The 18,997-nt window shown below is 49.3% G+C and overlaps 1 protein-coding gene and 1 non-coding gene across 2 annotated transcripts in view; both read left to right on the top strand.

The window, feature by feature from the left end:
- The window catches only part of ENG (endoglin), a 58,282-nt gene that overhangs the window by 11,240 nt on the left and 28,045 nt on the right, over positions 1–18,997 (top strand). Inside the window, exons 2-3 of the mRNA XM_034793487.1 lie at positions 6,053–6,204; positions 17,961–18,098. Coding sequence (XP_034649378.1) covers positions 6,053–6,204; positions 17,961–18,098 — 290 coding nt within the window. The remainder of the gene's footprint in view (positions 1–6,052; positions 6,205–17,960; positions 18,099–18,997) is intronic.
- TRNAR-UCU lies at positions 4,207–4,299 on the top strand. The gene is made up of 2 exons: positions 4,207–4,243; positions 4,264–4,299. It is a non-coding gene; the product is annotated as a tRNA-Arg (tRNA).

Raw genomic sequence — 18,997 nt, forward strand, 5'->3', positions numbered from 1 at the left:
GCAGAGTGAAATTAACAAGTCGCCAGTCCAGTTCCACTGCTGCTCTTCAGACCCTCTGAGCAAGCAAGGAAAGGATCAAGAAAGAATCCTAAGGCCAGAAGGGACCATTGTGATCATCAACTCTGAGCTCCTGGCCACGAGCAGCGATACTCAGACTGCGGCTCGCAAGCCACAAGTGGCTCTTGAATGTGTCTCCTGCGGCTCTTCGCAGCACATGATATTAAAACACTGTGGGATTTAATTATTCACCAATCTAAGTTATTAACCAATCAGGATCCTTTTACTATGTTATGAATCAATTAAGTTATCAACTTACACTGTTATTAACTTATTTGCTGTGAGAATTATATATATATTATATATAATTCTCACAGCAAATAAGTTAATAACAGTGTAAGTATATATATACACAGGCACGTACATTATATATATATATATATATATATAAACACTTTCCTATCATACAGTTTAAATATGACTAGTACTGTAGTAAATGAAACAATGAACTCACACGACGGGGGCTCTTTTGGGTACTGTTGGTCGCTAATTTGGCTCCTGACCCCCTGAGGTCTGAGTATCGCTGCCATGGAGTGTTACCCAGTAGATCCCATCAGTGTCATGTTTCTGTTGATTTGCGGGAGCTCTGAACAGAAGCCGGGGCAGGTGCCAGCGCTGAGGGCCACTCAAAAAATCAAAGGCTGGGGGAAGGGCACAGCGGTGGGGACCCACCTTGGCCTTGCAGCTTCAGGGAAGGGGTGGTGAGCACACGCCCCTTGGTGGCTAATGGGGAAGCTGTGAAGTGCTGTCACGGGGCTCACTACTATTACTAACACTGTAAGGGACTGGACCGCACGAGCGGGGGCTCCGGCTGGCACTGTAGCCTGAGTGTTGCTCGCTGAATGCATTGCATTGAGCCCAACTCCTTCTCTCCCCCGTCCCCACAGCCTGACTGTGTCTGACATGGGACAAGCTACACACAGCCATGTCCCAGCCTGCGGCCTTGGGGAAGTGGCTGGGATGGAAGTTGGCTTTAGTGGGAGCTGAGTGTGCAAATCCCTCGGTGGCTTTGCAGATGTCAGCCTAGGCCAGGGCTTCCCAATACGCTTCCCTCCTACTGCGGCCAGTCCAGGCTCCCTGGAGCCCCTATCCTGCAAGCCAAAGGCTCCTGTCCCTCCATCCCCAGGAGCAGCAGCCCGAAGCCCCCCAGCAGGAAGTTAGGGGCTAGGAGCGGCCCCAGCAGCCCAGCCCCTAATGGCAGGGAGCAGCCAGGCCCCCCTCCCTGCCCAGGGCAAGCAGCAGGGGTCAGCACCCCAACCTTGGTCCCCACCCAGCCTAGGACAGGGCACAACCAGGGGCAGAGCCGAGTCTCGGAGCAGCCGGAGTTTCCCGGGCGCCAGCCAGGGAGGAGCATGGCCGGGCCTACGTTCCTACAGCTCATTCCCTGCTGCAGGCTTGAATTCTGGGAAGCAGGACACTGCTGTTCTTTCTGTAAATGGGAATGTGTGTTCATGAGAGATGCAAATTAAGGGATTGTCATTTACAGAAGACCAGCACCCTGACCTTGCAGCTTCCCTGCGCCTTCCCCCCATCACACATTCTCCTGCTCTCCAGCCTCCTTTCATTCAGCATGGCCGACACAGCTGTGTAAATTTCCATTCCCATTCCTTGGGCCTTCCATTTCCTGTCACTCACTGGAGCTGTAGATAGCATCGTCCAGTCATCCACCCTTCTCCTTCTTCAACGTCAGGGCGTCTGGACAATCCGGGCCTAGCATCCGGCCCAGCCCCGCTGCCTCCAGACGCCTCTGCTTGCCTGCAGTTGTCTGGAGCCACTGGTGAGCGTCAGTCCCCAGAGGGAAGTGATGGAAATCCTTTCAGTGGCTGGCCATCTCCAAAGAAAACATTACCCTGAGGGGGCAGCCAGGCCCAGCTGTTGGACCCCGATTCACCCCCACTGCTTCAGACTCAGTCTCCCTCCCTCTGTGTATCAGACTCAGGAGATTTGTCAAAGGATATTGAGCTCCCTTTAAGGAAGGGCTCATGGTGTGTCACAATTCACCACCACCATCACCCTAGTGAATCCTTTGTTACACAAGGATGCTGTTGTAAAATGTCTGTAGGCACCTAAGGCTTCACAGCTGTTGCAGTGCTGAATGCCAGGGCCACCTAGGAACTTAACAGAAGCGGCAGAGACATCAGATCTTGCTCTGATAGTCCAGGCCTGTGTGCCAAAGTAGAATCTCCATTAGCTGTTAGCTGTATAGGGCCTCTGACACACAACTGAACAATTCTGATCCCTCCAGTGAAAGCCATCTGTCTGTCTGTCTGTCTGTCTCTCTCTCTCTCTCTCTCTCACACACACACACACACACACACTTTAATTAGTATATTTTCTTCTTTTGCCTGGTCTTCATTGGCTGCCTGTAGGAAAGGGGTCTCACCACCATAGCACTGACAGCTCCTGTCCCTCCCTGCCTTGGCCATTCACACAGGCGGACAGAGAGTTGTCAACCTGCCTGTCATTCTCGACGTTCTGTATCCCCGGAGCCTGTTCTCTCCCTATATGCACCTCACCTCCTTAATATGAATGAGAACCTCAGGATGCAGAAAGGGGAAACCAGCCAGCCCCTACTGTAATTCCCTGTCCCCCCTTCATCCAGAGCAGGGTGGACAATGCCTGCCTTTCAGCAGCAGCAAGTGCTCAGTCATAAAGTGTAATGACTCTGGGACTTGTTCCTGCGGGATATGTAGGGTGACCAGACAGCAAGTGTGAAAAATTAGGATGGGGGTGCTGCGTAATAGGAGCCTATATAAGAAAAAGACCCAAAAATCGGGACTGTCCCTATAAAATTGGGACATCTGGTCACCCTAGGGATATGGAACCCAATACCTCTAGGTCATTGCTAGTCTGAATCCAGCTCAGGTTGCCTGGTGGTCTGTGTGAGATGAGGTGTCTCGCCATATCCTCACCCATTTCTCCAGGATCTCAGCTCTAGCAGGATGAAATTTTTCCAAGGTCAGGGCAAAAAGGCCACACAAAAAATATGTATTGTATTTATATTCCTCGACATTGTTATGTTTTTATTTTCCTGCAGTTTGGCCAGTTCTAGTCTCAGCTTCTGCCAAACAGAGCCAGAGGGGCATATTCTGATCGCCCTTACTCACGCTGAGTAGCACCTTTGGCTTCAGAAGTCCCATTGCCTTTAAATGGGACAATTCCCCAATCAGCTGCATTGCAGTCAGCGGGAGTAAGATCTGCTCGCAGGATCAGGCCTCTAACTTGCCTCTTATAAGAAGGATTCCACAGGCATTCCAGTAACTTAGAATTTCTGTTTTGTTTTTTTGAATGGCACGTTGTTATTGTTCCCTCAGTAAAATGTTGCGTGCCCCGGTTTTTAGATGACTTAAATAACAGCTTCTGATCTTTCCGATTTCCTCTTGCTGTGCTGCAGACCGGGGGGTGTACGTGGCATGGGGGACTTCTTGTGCTCAATTGTTTGTGAAAGGTATAGCATGATTTTGTCAAGTGTTTGGTTGCAGCAGGGACATAGCATTTTCCATACCGGATCAGAGCTTTATTAAGTTCAATCTCCTTCCTTGGGCAGCGGCCAATATGTGACACTTCAGAGGAATTTTTGAAAAGCCCCAACATTGAGCACTTGGCCTGTTGCGAAATGCTGTGTGTTTAGGTGGGAGGGAGCAGGGCTGGGATTTCTGACCTCGGTGGGAATTGACCGCTCATGTCCTGAAGCATGAGCTCTGATCCCCCACAGTGCTCTGGCATGCTGAGATCTCACGATTGATTCATGGTCAGTTTTGTATGGATGGGTCTGAAAATTTCACTTTGAATAAGTGTCAGGATTTCAATCCCTGAAGCATGGGGGTGTTTAAAGGTGGAAGATTTGTGGCTGAGTAGGCAGTGTGATGTGCTATTTGCGGGATCTGGGAAAGGTGGATCTAGGCCCACCCAAAATGAAAGCCCCCCACCATAGCTAAGGGGGAAGAACCGCTAATCCCAGGCCACAAGTGTGTATGTAGGGCAACAAATGTAAAAATAGGAGCAGGAGTGAGGTCAGAGATTGAAAATCAGGGAACCAAAGGGGGATGTTGAGCAGAGAGCCCAGGACAGCGCCCACTGTCCCTCAAAGGCAGCTAAGGTGTCAGTGGACACCGCTCAGAGAAACTCACTCTAGGTCTATGCTATAGAGGCTCTGTGGTGCAATGGATAGGGCATTGAACTTCTAGCTTAGTGACAGATAAAGTTATTCAAAGGTTGTGGGTTCAAGTCCCACCAGAGTCATATTTTGGGGGTTAGATTAAATGACCCTTTTGCTCCCTTCTAACCCTATAAAAACAGCAAGGAGTCTGGTGGCACCTTAAAGACTAACAGATTTATTTGGGCATAAGCTTTCGTGAGTAAAAACCTCACTTCTTCGGATGCATAGCATCCGAAGAAGTGAGGTTTTTACTCACGAAAGCTACTCACGAAAGCTTATGCCCAAATAAATCTGTTAGTCTTTAAGGTGCCACCAGACTCCTTGCTGTTTTTGTAGATACAGACTAACACGGCTACCCCCTGATACTTCTAACCCTATGGTTCTAGGATAAGGCATTGGGCTGGGACTCAGGAGACCTGGACTTTGTTCCTGACTCTGCCACAGACCTGCTGGGTAACCTTGGGCAAGTCACTTCATCTCTGTTTCCCCTACCACCCTTGTCTACTTGGATTGTAAACTCTTCAGGGCAAGGCCCATCTCTTGTTATATGCTTGTACAGTGCCTAGCACGATAGGGCCCACATTGGATTGGGGCCTCTAGGTGCTACAGTTATACAAAGTACAGCAGCATATGTGGCTTATGAGATTATTTGGAGAGCCCTACATTATGCTGGTGGAACCCACTGCCCCGCTCTGTGGCTGGCTTATAGTGGATATGACTGTACTGCAGGTACCAGTTAACGGAGTTACTCCTTCAGCTCAGGTGGTAGCAATTCACACGTTCAGTGCTGGGGATCCAGGGTTCAGTGCCCAGGGCTGACCTGTGATGTCTGTCGTTACCCGGGCGAAAGGCGGGAGCGTAGCCTTAATTTGGACTTTCCTCTCTATCAGCATAGTTCTAGCATCTGAATGATTTTGCTGCTGCTTCTCCCTGGAGCTAGTCTCAGAGTTGGCCCTGACAGACCCTGATGAAAGTCAGTGGAGCTCCACCATGGATGGAGAGTGGCTTGCAAATAATGCCCTCCCTGATCAAGCCCATACAGCTGCAAAGACAGAATGTGTTCTCCAGAGAGAGGGTGTATTCATGGTAAGCTGGTGCTTCCCCCACCTCTTAGCCAAAACGCTAGGAAGAATCCTGTTTGGTTACTTTTTTAAAGCGCAGTTACAGCTGATTGAGGAAATGTCCTTTTCAGTAACCTAGGAACGGTTCAAGATATTCCGTCCTTCTGTCCTTCCTTGCTTCCTTCCTGTATTTACGGCCTCTAGAACAGCCCCTTCAGAGCCAAGTGTTCTGCCAAAGCAAATGTTTAACCTTGACATTGTAAACCCTTGGAAACTGGAGCTGAAAGCGCCCCCCCCCCCAACAACCCCTAGCCCGTATCCCACTGGCAGCATCTAATAACTGACAGCTGTGCTTCCTCAATACATCCCAACCCCCTGTGCTCAGACACGTTCTGCCCACAAGTTTCTTCTCAGCTCCTGCTGCACCTCCTTCCTGTGCCCCCAACCTGGAGCCCCTTCTTGCTGTCCTGAGCAGGAGATGGGCTCCCAGGGACCTCTTGTTCCAATAAGAACAATGTACCACAGCTTTCTGCCTTCTCCTCTCCCACCACCCAGGCTTCTTAGCTAATGCTTCCGTTGCCCTTTGATCTGTATCCTCTCCTGGGCTCCCCCCCTGCATCCCTGACCCCTTCCCTTCCCTGGCCACTCTGTGCTCCTGCCCCCTCCTGATGTCCCAGGCCCTTCTCTCTTCTCCTAGCCCCCTTGAGCCTCCCTTCTCACTGTAACTGTTCGGTACTGCAGCGAGATGATTGACATTGAGTTGCTTCCCCTCTAGGTCCCACGACTGCTGATGTTTGCACCCTTCAGCAGATTGCGAAGGACAAGGTGTCTTACACGACAGCCAAGGCTGTGAACGGCTGCGTGAGCCGCAGCACCGTGGGGAAACCCCAGGAAGTCCACGTTCTCCAAGTGAAAATAGAGAAGCAGGTCAGTGATTGGGGGGCTTGGAGGGTAGGGGAGAGATGCAGGGACACAATGTCTGCTCCCTGGCAGCAGACAGACCAGGTGCTTTCACTGCCTGGGGCATATGGCTTCATAGGCGGAGTTTGGGGTGGGGGAGCAAGGGAGGGCGTTGGTCCCCCCCCCCCCAAACTGCAATATAGGAGTTCTGCAGAGGAGACAGGAGACGTGCTGCTGCTTGCACCCCTGAGGCAGGGAGTCAGAATTTTGGTTTATAAACAGTAATTAACAGGTGATTAAGATAAGAAAGGGCTGTTAGGCAGTTTCCTAAAGTTAACTGATCTGTTCCAAGCTTGGTGAACTGCAATAATAGAATGTCCAGTATCGGGGGGTAGCCATGTTAGTCTATATCCACAAAAACAACAAGGAGTCTGATGGCACCTTAAAGACTAACAGATTTATTTGGGCATAAGCTTTCGTGGGTAAAAAACCTATTTGGGCATAAGCTTTCGTGGGTAAAAAACCTCACTTCTTCAGATGCATGGAGAAGAAGTGAGGTTTTTTATCCACGAAAGCTTATGCCCAAATAAATCTGTTAGTCTCTAAGGTGCCACTGGACTCCTTGTTGTTTCGATAATAGAACGGTAATTGTAGATTTTTCTACAATTGTTGTATTCAAGAGATGGTAACAAAGTGACTAGTATCTTTCTTTGAGATGGTTTCAGAGTGGTAGCCCTGTTAGTCTGTATCAGCAAAAAGAACAGGAGTACTTGTGGCACCTTAGAGATTAACAAATTTATTTGGGCATAAGCTTTCATAGGCTAAAACCCACTGGATGCATGCAGTGAACAATACGATAGGAAGATATATATACACAGAGAACGTGAAAAAATGGGTGTTGCCATACCAACTATAACGAGACTAATCAATTAAGGTGGGCTACTATCGGCAGGAGAAAAAAACTTTTGTAGCGATAATCAGGATGGCCCATTTCAAACAGCTGACAAGAAGGTGTGAGTAACAGTAGGGGGGAAATTAGCATGGGGAAATAGTTTTTTACTTTGTGTAAAGCCCACGAAAGCTTATGCCCAAATAAATGTGTTAGTCTCTAAGGTGCCACAAGTACTCCTGGTTCTTTTTTCTTTGAGATGGTAACTGATTTTTTTAGACAAAGGAAATGCAGTAGATCTAATCTACCTGGATGTCAGTAAGGCATTTGATACAGTCCCATGTGAGAAATTATTAGCTAAATTGGAGCAGACGGGGATTAATATGAGAACTGAAAGATGGATAAGGAACTGGTTAAAGGGAAGACTACAATGGGTCATACTGAAAGGTGAACTGTCAGGCTGGAGGGAGGTTACTAGTGGAGTTCCTCAGGGATCGGTCTTGGGACCAACCTTGTTTGACATTTTTATTACTGACTTTGGCACAAAAAGTGGGAGTGTGCTAATAAAATTTGCAGATGACACAAAGTTGTGAGGTTTTGCCAATACCGAGGAGGACTGGAATGCCATACAAGATCTGTATGACCGTGTAAACTGGAGTAATAGAAATGGGATAATATTTAATAGTGCAAAGTGCAAGGTCATGCATTTAGAGACTAACAACAAGAATTTTTGCTGTGAGCTAGGGACTTACCAGTTGGAAGTGACAGTGGAGGAGAAAGAGCTGGTATATTGGTTGATCACAGGATGACTATGAACCGTCAATGTGATGCATCTGTGAAAAAGGTTAATGGATGCATAAGGAGATTTCAGTTGCCTAGGGAGCCCCTCGAACCATGGTTAAAGTTGCTCAACCCCCCAAATCTGAAATGGTGCCCCTGTGCAGGCATGGAATTCCCCCTCTCCCCCATGCAGCCCCGTTGGCCTGACTGGAGCCACCAAATACACACACACCAAATATAGACTGGTTAACCTGTCAAACAACGCCTATGTTAATGGCCCCTGGACCTGGGGAAAATCTGCCCCAGCACAGAGGTCTGGTATGGCTGTTTGGGAAAGGATCCTTTATGTATAGTGACCAGTAGGCTGGGAAGTCATTCTCTGTGCTACCGGGCTGGCAGCCTGAGCTCGGTTCCCTGCTAGGTAGGGAAGCAGAACTCAGAATGACTGGTGCGGGGTGGGGATGTAAATATTGTTTAAAAAATTAACTGTTTAAACTATTAAAAAATATTTTCGTTTAAATGGTTAACCGATTAAAGGGAGAGGAGCTAGGGCTGCTCTGGCCGGCCAGCGCGGCTGGGGCTGGGGCTGGGGCAGATCTGGCCGGTGTGGCTGGGGCAGACCCGTCCGGCACGGCAGGGGGCTGCTGAGGTCAGGAGGCTCTGACCCTGTGTGTCTACATGCGCCAATGGGTAATACTGGGTTAGTAACCGTGGCAGCTAACAGTGGTTAGCCCCTGCTAGAGGTCTAGGTTGGCCCGTGATTCTATCCCAAGCAGTCCGGCACACTGGGTTTTTCTGCAGTTCAGATGGGGCCCCCTGGCCAGGCCTTTGTAACTTGTTTGACTGAGCCACTGGCCTCCTGGCTCTCTGTGCGTGGGGATCTCCAAGAGTGCCTTGCTGTGCATGCTGCGTGTGCTGCTTTGTGTGCACATCCCCGGCGTGCTCCCCCTGCTGATGCCTGCACTGATTCAAACGTGGTGCAGAGGGCTGATTCTTAGGTGTCGCCGTGAAAACAGAGTTGCGATGGCAGAAAGCTGTGGTGTGGACACAGACTGCGCTTGTAACCAGCTCAGGCAACTGTGTCTCTAAAAGGTCACAGGACAGGGCTTAAAGCATCTTGTGTTGGTTGCAGACAAGGACAGGTTACCAGACTGGACGGATCTCCAGGCTGTGTGAATGGCTCCTCCTGTGTCCTTATGTAAAACCAGAGCTCTGTTAAAAGTCATTCACCAAAATCAGTCAAATCTAATAAACCGGGATCAACACCCCTTTTCTGCAGGTGAATTTAGTGTAGACGAAAGGTGGCAGAGGGACAGCCCTGATAGGCGAAGTTCTGTATTTATCCTGCTAACTGGTTCAGCAGCAGCTTTGCTAATACATCTCAGCCCTCAGCTGGTAGGGCACCCTGTAGGAGCAAAAGGGAGTTCATGTCCCCAGTCTGTCCTTCTTGTCTCCTCTGCTGGGACAGCCGGCTAGAGGGGACCAACTGGTGCAAATTAGGATAGTGGTTTCGAGTCTGAAATGCTGAGCATGTATCACTCCATAGCTGCAAATCCACAGGTATGTTCCCACTGATCTTGTCCTCTCTGTTTTTGTAGTGTATGCAGGCAACCGACGTGAAATTCACAAGCACGTCAAAGAGCATGAATCTTGTGAATTTCACTTTACTTCCAACACAGGAGCGCAGAGCAAAATATACAGCAGTGGGAAAAGGAAAGGGAAGTGTTGTGTGTGCGAGCTCCGGACGCCCTTACGTGCATGGCTGTAATAGAAAACACAACAGATCTGGACATATTTTAGATTGTCAACCTTGACGGTTTCCCTGTAAATGATGGAGGAGAAAATCAATGGGTGTTGGGGTTTCATTTGGGCTCTAGAACTTTTTTGAATTGTTCTGAGTTTCCACTAAATTGTTCTGAATGTCTTGAAGTATTTCTCCCATTTAACTGAAGCCACTGTTTTTTTTCCACTGTTTTTTTCCAAGGGGAATTTAATTTTTGAAAAGATGATTTTCTAGCTACCTGGAGGCCTGGGCTACATAAACTATAAACATTCTTGCTTGAAATTAATTCCTGCTCCGGACTTTCAAGGGAACAACATTTACAAAACAAACAACACGCAGCAGCTCTGATTCTGAGTTTTGGCAAAACCAAATGGAACTAGAATCACTGTGTTCTAAATTTAGAAATCACGGGCCTCAATTTTCAAAAGTGCTTTGTCATTTTGGATGATTCCGCTTTTGGGTCCCCAATTCAAGACACCTTCAAGGGGACTGATTTTCAGAAGTGCTGAGTCCAGGCCCTCGGAAAATCAGGTCCCTGGAATATTTTGTAAGTTGAGCACTTAAAATCACAAGTCATGTTTGAAAATTTAGGCCCATGATTTTTTGAGTGAGTTCTATGTATGACACAGCTTATATTTCCCATCCTTGCTTCCAATCCACTAATAAAAGCCAGCAATTTCAAATGTGGCATCCTAAATTTAGCGATCTAAATCTAGTAAGTGGCCTCTTTCCAGTGCTATTTAGAACCTACTACAGCTACTGAAGTCCAGGGAGATACATTGGGGGTAAAACCAGTGAGAGAGAGGGGGGGGCTGGGCCCTGAGTACTCTGCAGAATATTCAGTGCCTGATGATAAAAGAGAACTCTTCCTGTGAGCGCTACATCATAATATTTGTTTGTTGCTCATCTTCAGTAGTTTCACTACTGTGGTTCTGGAGTTGTGTGTGTATCGCGTCCAGGCAATAAGGAGCTTTGATTGGATATTACTAAGTGAAATGGCAGTTGTTGATCCTACACTATCAGGAGGATTTTATAGCAAGTCACTGTCATGCAGTGGAAGCCTAGTTTTTATTGATGCCAGTAATGTTCCCCGAGAGAGACTGGATTATAAGAAGCATAGTGCCAATGAGAGAAAGAGAAATGGATCTGTGTGAAACATTTGAATTTTGGCTTAAAATTTCCCACTGCACTGCAGTGCTTTCACGCAAGCTGCTCTCCATGATCATGTCCATGTGAGTCAGACTGTAAGCTCCCTGAGACAAGAACCTTGTCTTTTTAGATGCTTGCAAAGTACAGCCCCTCACTTGCTCCAGCCATTGGACAATGCTCCCTCTCTCATGGAGAGCAGGTGTAACTTTTTTCACTGTAGACCATTTGTGAGGTGACCACCCTTTTCCAAAACTAGGGTGACAAGGCGACAGGCGGTCAGTTCATGCTCTACTGGCTCTTCATGACAAAAAGGACATTTCCGCCTGTGTGGGGCTTTTTTAAGCATGTGGCACACTGACAAAATGTGTTACGTCTTCCCCCTAGCTGAACCTCAGTGACTATCTGCCTGCTATTTCCCCCAGCTAACGGCATCGGTCCATTAGCTCAAGTGGTACCTGTCTGTGCTTTGGAGCAGGAGGTTCCTAGAATCAATCCAGCCAGAGGGTCATTTCAAATGAACGCTTAGATTTGGTAGAAAACTGCAGACTCTGTGGAATCGGCCTTCGTAATTTCCCCACTGGCTCTGCTGATGATTACCTAGTTCTGCTTTTTCGGGGGGAGGCTGGAAGGGACAGTCTATTGTTTGTACAAAATGAAAGAGTTTCCAGAATTGTGGTGACAGTGAAATCTCTCAGGATCTATAGGACGAGATCCCTGGATGTTTAAAAGCTATTTGGAGTTGCCATAAGCAACCTCTCCTTTCAGATCCTTCCTTCATACAACTGTTCTGATCTGTGTTTATACAGCACCTAGCGCAGTGGGGTCCTGGGCCATGCCTCGGACTGCTCGGCGCTACAGTAATACAAATAATAAACAGTAACAATAACAACGGCTGCTGTCTCCGCATTCCGACAGAGCCTGAACATTCCAAAGTGCAGCGTGCAGAGAACAAAAAGCATCCCAGCTTAACAGCTATGTGCAACCAAATGCAAAGTGCCAACGGAAGGGTAGGGCGCAAGACTTTTCTGTTTCCTCTTTAAGTCTGTGTCCAAGGACTGGGTGTGATATTTACAGTCTTTATTGTGTCCAGCCGGAGGAAGGCTGCTGGGCTTCTCTCTGCTTTCTAAAGGTCGCATCACCCGTTTGCTAAAGGCAATGGAGCCATGTCGATTGACACCCGCTTCGGAGCTGGCCCCTGGTTTCAGTTGTGATTTTGCAGTCCAGAGGCTGTTTGGGCTTTGGGCACTGAGAAGAATCAAACAGTGCAGCGGGGAAGCTGGTGTGAACATAATGTGCCAGCCAAGGTGGTTTTATTTTTATGTCATTTTTCACCTGTGGGCAGCCTATAGCGAAACAATTCGATGAGCAGCCCGTCGGGCCTGTCCCCCCTAGTAGATAAAAGACTGAACCCAGCTGTACTGAATCTATAGGGAATTCTGTATGGAGGCTCTGTCACATTCCAGGGTGCAGTCCAGCCCAGTGAGGGGTTGTCTTATCGCCTGCCCTGTAACCTTGGGTGTCTCACAATGCTTTGCTGTTGTAGCTCCCAACTTGGGCTGCTCACAGCCAGCATACCAGCTTGCAGGTCACACCCTGAAGTGTCTGTGTGCTAGACAGGTCTGGTTCAGCACTCTGACCCTAGCAGCCGGTCTGCACCCCCTCAGTCACACTTTGGCTTCCACCAGCCTGGGTTACTACTTGCAGGGTGACCCCAACACACTCCCAGTCCCAGATTTTCTCCAAAACATCTGTTCTGCAATGTCCAGCCCTCTCTTGGGCAGTTCAGAGAGATGTTATGGTTTGCCGCCCCTTTAAGGAGTCAAGATTCAACAGCTTGTTGCTTTCACTGGAGTTACCAGATAGTTCAGTTTAAACACAGCACTGGATGGGTTTAGATTAAAAATAAAACACGGTTATTAACAAAAGACTATAGGATTTTAAGTGCATTCAAGTATAAAAGATACAGTTAGAGACGGTTACCAGCAAAAACACACCTAAAAGTCTAAAACTTAATCTAGCAAGTTTTGGTTCCAGATTTTGTTCAAGATGGCTGTTCTCACCCTAGGCATTCAGCAAGCTGGTGACTGATCCTATCCACAGTCAGGATCTCTCTCCAAAGCCCAAAGGTGCTGGTGCCTTTGTCTTCTTGGGTGAGAGAGAAATTGGGGTTCTCGGCCCCTTTCTTGGATAGCCCAGTGAACCTTTGCAATGGATTCCTCTGAAAGTTACCGCTCCAAGGAAAGTTTATCACGCAGTGAGGAAGCCGACGTGGAGTCTGGTGAAGGAGGCTCCATCCTCTTTTTTCCCCCACTTGTGTTTGCTGAAATGGAAATCGTTCTGTTTCCTACCCTCTCCTCCCCCTGCTGACTTGAGGACCCTGTTTACTACTTATATGTAACGTGAGGTAAACGCACATTTCTTTGTTTAGGATAAACCAGTTTAACAACTGTTTCCTCAGCGGGGCTGTCTGGCTCTGAACGTGTGCTTATAACAGGGGAATTCATAACTGTACATAGAATGGTGCTATATACATTTCACCAGGCTATTACTGACCAGCAATTTATTAGTTTTTAGATGATACCTCACAAGGCATATTTTGTACAAAGATTATTACACTAGTGTGTAAGGTGTGAATACAGTGATGCTTTCGGTCACAGGCTCCTGGACGCAGGCAGCACCTGTGGTTCACCTGGATCCTATGACCTTAGGTTTATGTGTCCCGAATTAGTCATTTAAAAATAAGGACTAAAACCAAACTGAATTCTTTAAGCTTTGAGCCTCCAGGGCTGTTACAGATCATTTAATTTTGTGATGGACTGTGAATCACACGAGTGATAGAAGAAGTGGGCTGTAGTCCACGAAAGCTTATGCTCTAATAAATTTGTTAGTCTCTAAGGTGCCACAAGTACTCCTGTTCTTCTTTTTGAGAATTTTAAAAGGTATTTAATATCAAATATCTATTTAACAGTCAGGCCTGGCACCATAACCATACCCTGCACTGATCCTCACATGCTAAGAGGAAAGCTGCATTTAGAGATGAGCGGTCCCTAAACGAGGAGACTGGGTGTAATCATTTCTCTAACAGTACCTTGATGGTGGATGGATTTGCCTAAGCTATAATTAGCCTGCTATCCTTTGCATAATCAATTATAATAACACCCCATCATTAATTAATATAAAATCTCCCTTTTACCTTACCTGTAGTTCCACTACCATAATTAAATATTTTCTACTTCCTTACTGGCTATTTAACATTAAGCATCATTTGAATTGACATCTGTGTAAATGCCATACCAATAACTGTCAATATAGATAACATTGCCCAAAACATTAACATTTTATTTAAAACACTTGTAAAAACCAGTGAGGACCAAAACAACACGACCTGGGTTATGCCCGAATTTATCTGTGACTTGCCTCAGAATTGTCTCACTTGACTGCTCACGTTTATCAGGCCTTGCTTGGCTATTGTCATGTCTATTCTTAGGAAACAGATTTTTGGGCCTACTTACATTTTCAACACATTTTTATATACACGTAAGCAAACGTCAGCTCTACAGGCTAGGATCCCAAACTAACACACACAGCCTGGGCTGACTAATGTCACCACCCAGGGGGGTCTTTAAGCCCTGGCTTTAGGGTGACCAGACAGCAAGTGTGAAAAATCAGGACGGGGGGTGGGGGAATAGGAGCCTATATAAGAAAAAGTCCCAAATATCGGGACTGTCCCTATAAAATCGGGACATCTGGTCACCCTACCTGGCTTCAACAGTGCCGTCATGAAAGCGATCACTGACTGCACTTCAGACTCCAGATTAGGTCCTCAGATGGTTTAAACCAGGGTAGCTTAGTTTTCAATAGAGTGATGCTGATTTATACTAGCTGAGGTGCTGACCCTCTTAGCCTGTGTGTAACACAACTCTTACTGGCCTGTGTGGGTGATGCATTGAAGGGGGATCTTCAGGGGGCCAGGCAGTACAGCAGTGTTGTTATGTAGTATCTGTTTCAGCAGCTGCATTGATCATTGGGATGGTGCTTTGGGCCACAGGGATTCAAGTCTGATAGACGCTTTGACTTTAAGGCCAGAAGGGACCTGATAATCTAGGCAGAGCTCCTGCACGTTGCAGGCCACAGAACTTCACCCACCCATGAAATATTTCCCTTCATGCCATTCCGCTAAGCTGACTTCTAGGCTAAGGATCTGTCTCAGGGATTCATCTGTCCCCATCACTGCACTTTCTGAGCATCTCGCCATCTTTGATGTATCTATCCTCCCAACCCTGTGGGAGGCAGGGCTGGGTTGTCATCCCTGGTTTGCAGTCGGGGAACGGAGGCTCAGGCTAAGTGACTTGCCAAGCACGGATTTGAAGCCCTTCTCCCAAGTCTCAGCTAGCACGTAACCACTGGACCCTCCTCCTATTCCAGGAGAGGAGCCTGAACCAACAGTTGGCCCCTGTGCTGCCCCAAGTGAAGTAGTTTGACTCTGGAGCCACACTGGGCTCCTCCCCACAGGAGATGCCCTGAATCAGGGACAGCGACAGCCGGGCCGCAAGCCCAGTGTTTGGGTGGACGCAGCCAGTGTCTGCTCTCTCTGCTTGGAGGATCCAGACCAGCTTCCGTCGCCGGGTTGCGAAGGCAGGGACGAGGGGAGGAGGAGACGGCGGGAGACCTGGTTGTGGGGCAGTGTGTTGTATCATGTAACTAAATAGCATGGACTTGCCCCCTCCCCCCCACACACTGTTTATGTAAAGAGGAGATGGGGGGAGCCAGCCATTGATATCACAACCGTGGCATTCAAGGTAGCTGGCACCAAGCCCCGACTGAGAGGAGGGGGCCGAGGGAGAGAGACTAGGCTCCACGTATAGAAGAATTACTGGAAGCCGGTTTCTATAAGCAGATCCCCATGAAAAAGGCAGCACTGGGGTAAAATAAAACCTCCCGCCACTCTGGAGGAGAGAAACAATGGCCCCTGGAAAAAACAGGTGGTAAAAATAGAACCAAGGCCCTCCCCGTCACAGGGCCAAGGGGACCGACCGGCTGGGGTCCCGTGGCCACCCACACAGTCATATTTACAGGACGCCTCGTGCCGTCGCATCGGGACTGGGCTTGTAATAGGAGTGAGTTATTCTTACGAGGCCGGTGGTAGACTTTTTGGCAGTTCATTTCCAGTAGCTCCTGATAAGATCATCTGGGCGTGTGTGTGTGTGTGGGAATAGAGTTGCCAACAGTCCCATATTACAAGGGACGTCCCGTATTGAAATAGAAAATGGTCTGTCCCGTACTAAATCAGTGCAGGGCGCCTTGTATCCCGTCTTTCAACATATTACAAATAGTCTCATTATGCAAAGCCAGTTTGATTATTCCCTTACTGTCCAATGATACAGTTTGTAACATGAGCCAATGTAGTAATGCAGAACCAGTCCCATGATTTACTGAACCAATGTACCTGGAGTGCAGAGGTTCCCAAACTCTGGGGCACGGTCCCCTGAGGGGGGCACAATAAGGTTATCGGGGGGGGGCACGAAGACCTGATGGGGCCACACTGAAAGGCTGGAATTAGTAGGGGCTCTGTCTGGCAGGGGAAGTGGACAGGGCTCTGTGCGGGGGCTTGGCTGCCAGGCCCGGGCTCCCTGCCTGCCTCGCTCCCCCACTGCTGCAGCAGCCACCAACCAGCAGTTACGCTCCTCTACTGGGGACATTGGCAGAGACTCTGCGAGCGGGGAGGCTACACCCCGGGAGTACTGACCCCCTGCCAGGCAGAGCCCCTTCCTCACCCTGGCCCTTCAGCGCCTCTCCAGGGCATGCAGCCCCATCCAGTCCACTTGCCCTGCCAGACAGAGCCTGAACAGGGAAAGCTGGGGTCAGCAGGGGGCCCTGTCCAGCGGGGGCCAGTACTCATGGGTGCATCTCTCCTCTCCCCTCCCGAGGCTGGTCCTCCTTTTCAGCCGGCATGGAGCAGCTTTTGTGCCACACTGCATGGCTGTAAACACCACGCCAGCCTGGGCAGGGCCTGGGACAGGGGACCCCCCGGTGGGTGCAGGTGCAGCTGCATTGTCTGAGCTCAAGAGGATGCACCAGCCAGGGTGGGGCGGTAGTTTCCCCGGGCCGCTGCGCGTGTCTGTGTGCTGGTGACAACCACCAGCGCCTCCGCTGAAACTAACCCAAACCATCGGGGCGGCACATTCCAGCCCCCGCCTCCCAGAGGAGCAGCGAGGTGACCTTGCTCTCGTGTCTCGCCAGTCAAACTCACGCTTTCCCCCCCTGCACCGGACCAGGGCTTGACTCCTGGCCCTTGAGACTTGAGAATCTGGGTCCTGAGCTTCCCTGTGGTGACCCTAAATCAAGTAGGCTTTCGTTCCCCCAGGACATCAACCCCCTTGCTCCACTCCCTGGCCCCTTCTCAGCTACCTTCTAGCTGTGGTGGCCCGAAGAGAGAGGTCGTGGGGTTTGTGTAGGTCTTTCCACCTTGGTCCTGTTCTTAACAAGCCATGCTGGGGTTGCGTCATCTTCTCAGTTGCTTCTGACATGAACGGGAGCTCCAAGTCCTGACAGGGTTCTCCTGACACTAATGCTAGAAGGAGATTGGGCTCTTTGCACAGCAGGGTGAATGGAGAGTGTGGGGGCATTGCATTTAGCAGTGTGTCTGCTCTGGGAAGCGAGGGGGAAGGGGGGCGGGTATAGACCAGGTGTAATTGTCCTCACCAGAATCCAGTTCAAGATAGAACATAGAGGCACAGGGACGGGGTCATACACACATCAGCGGAGCATAGTCAGGGCCTACTTCTCTCCCCCATCGACCCCAGAGGATGGAGCTGGCCCCATGTCTCCCTGCCTGGGTCCAGGGGCAGTTGGCGTGAGGTGCCCAACCCACAGGCAGAATGGTACCAAGCGGGTCGCTCTCTCTCATGGAGACTTTCGATTTGTTTCTTGCTGTGTTTGGCTTTAGTTTAATCAGCAGCACAAGCAGCCCAGGCCGAAAAGTCCTTGGCTGCCCTGTGTGGCAGGCCCATGTTCTCACAGAGGCTTGGCCCATGAAATGTGGACGTGAGGTTTCCTCCTCTCCCCCTACCATCAAGTCAGGCTCAGCCTGCCGTCTCTGCACCTCACTGTGGAGGGGGCACTGTCCCGAGAGCACCTATCTACATTAAGCACGAGTGACATTATCCCCATTCTCTCCTGCAGATGTGGCAGTTCCAATTGAATGTGTCCTCAGCGGGGAGGACCACCCCACCTGAACGAAAGGTGCTGTTTGTGATCATCTGTGACAAGTACTGTCTTGTGACTGTTCATTCGGGGGATCTCCACCCGACCTATGTCTCGGTGAGTATTGTCCCTGGAAAGAGCAGAACTCCTAAACACAAGGATTGTCACAAGGAACACAGACGTGTCCCGGCTCCCATTGGCTTGTTCAGCACTTTCTCAAACCAGTTCCTTCGGGGCGAATGTTCTCCAGCTCAGTCTTGCCGCACGGTGAGTTTTTTGAGACCATCTGAGTAAAATCGGATCCAGCCATTGCTGGCTGAGCCGCACATGGAACGTCTGAGCAGAACATCAGAGGATGGAGACATCACGGCTTCTGCACTCAGCTCACGAGGGCCAGTCGGATTGTGTTCTGACTTTCCCCACAAAAACACATCAGGCTCTGGGTTCCGCGCGCACCTGGAGAATTTCACTCACCAGGAATTTGCTTGAGAAGGGTCTGAGCAGCTGGAACTCCACCTCATACTAGCAAATGGGACAGCCTTGGTGTAGCACTGTGTACCGCTGGGTGGGAGCCTCCTTCTTAGGTCTTGTCCCCAGTCAGAAGGGAGTCGGAGGAAGCGCAGACCGTGGTGGGGGAGGCGGAGCCCCTCACATCTCTAAGGTCTGGCCCTCCGTGATTATAGAGCAGCATTGTCCACCTTCATCGTTTTCAGTTATCTCTGCAGCGCCTCAAGGCCCCATATGAGCTCAGGGCCCCATTGTGCTAGGCACTGTACATACGCTGAGCGAGAGACACTCCTTGCCCTGAAGAGCTGGCAGTCTGAATATAGAGGGTGAGAGGGGAAGTGACTTACCCATGGTTACCCAGCAGCTCAGTGTCAGAGCTGGGAATAAGACTCCGGTCTCCTTATTCCCAGTCCAGTATCCTACGCCCTAGAATATGCTGCCTCGCCAATCCTCCTTGGCTGAAAGGATGGCGGCCACAATACAGGGCCTCCAGGGACAGGGATGTAAAT

This window comes from Trachemys scripta, chromosome 17 (genome assembly GCF_013100865.1).
Source record: "Trachemys scripta elegans isolate TJP31775 chromosome 17, CAS_Tse_1.0, whole genome shotgun sequence".
Lineage (NCBI taxonomy): Eukaryota > Metazoa > Chordata > Testudines > Emydidae > Trachemys > Trachemys scripta.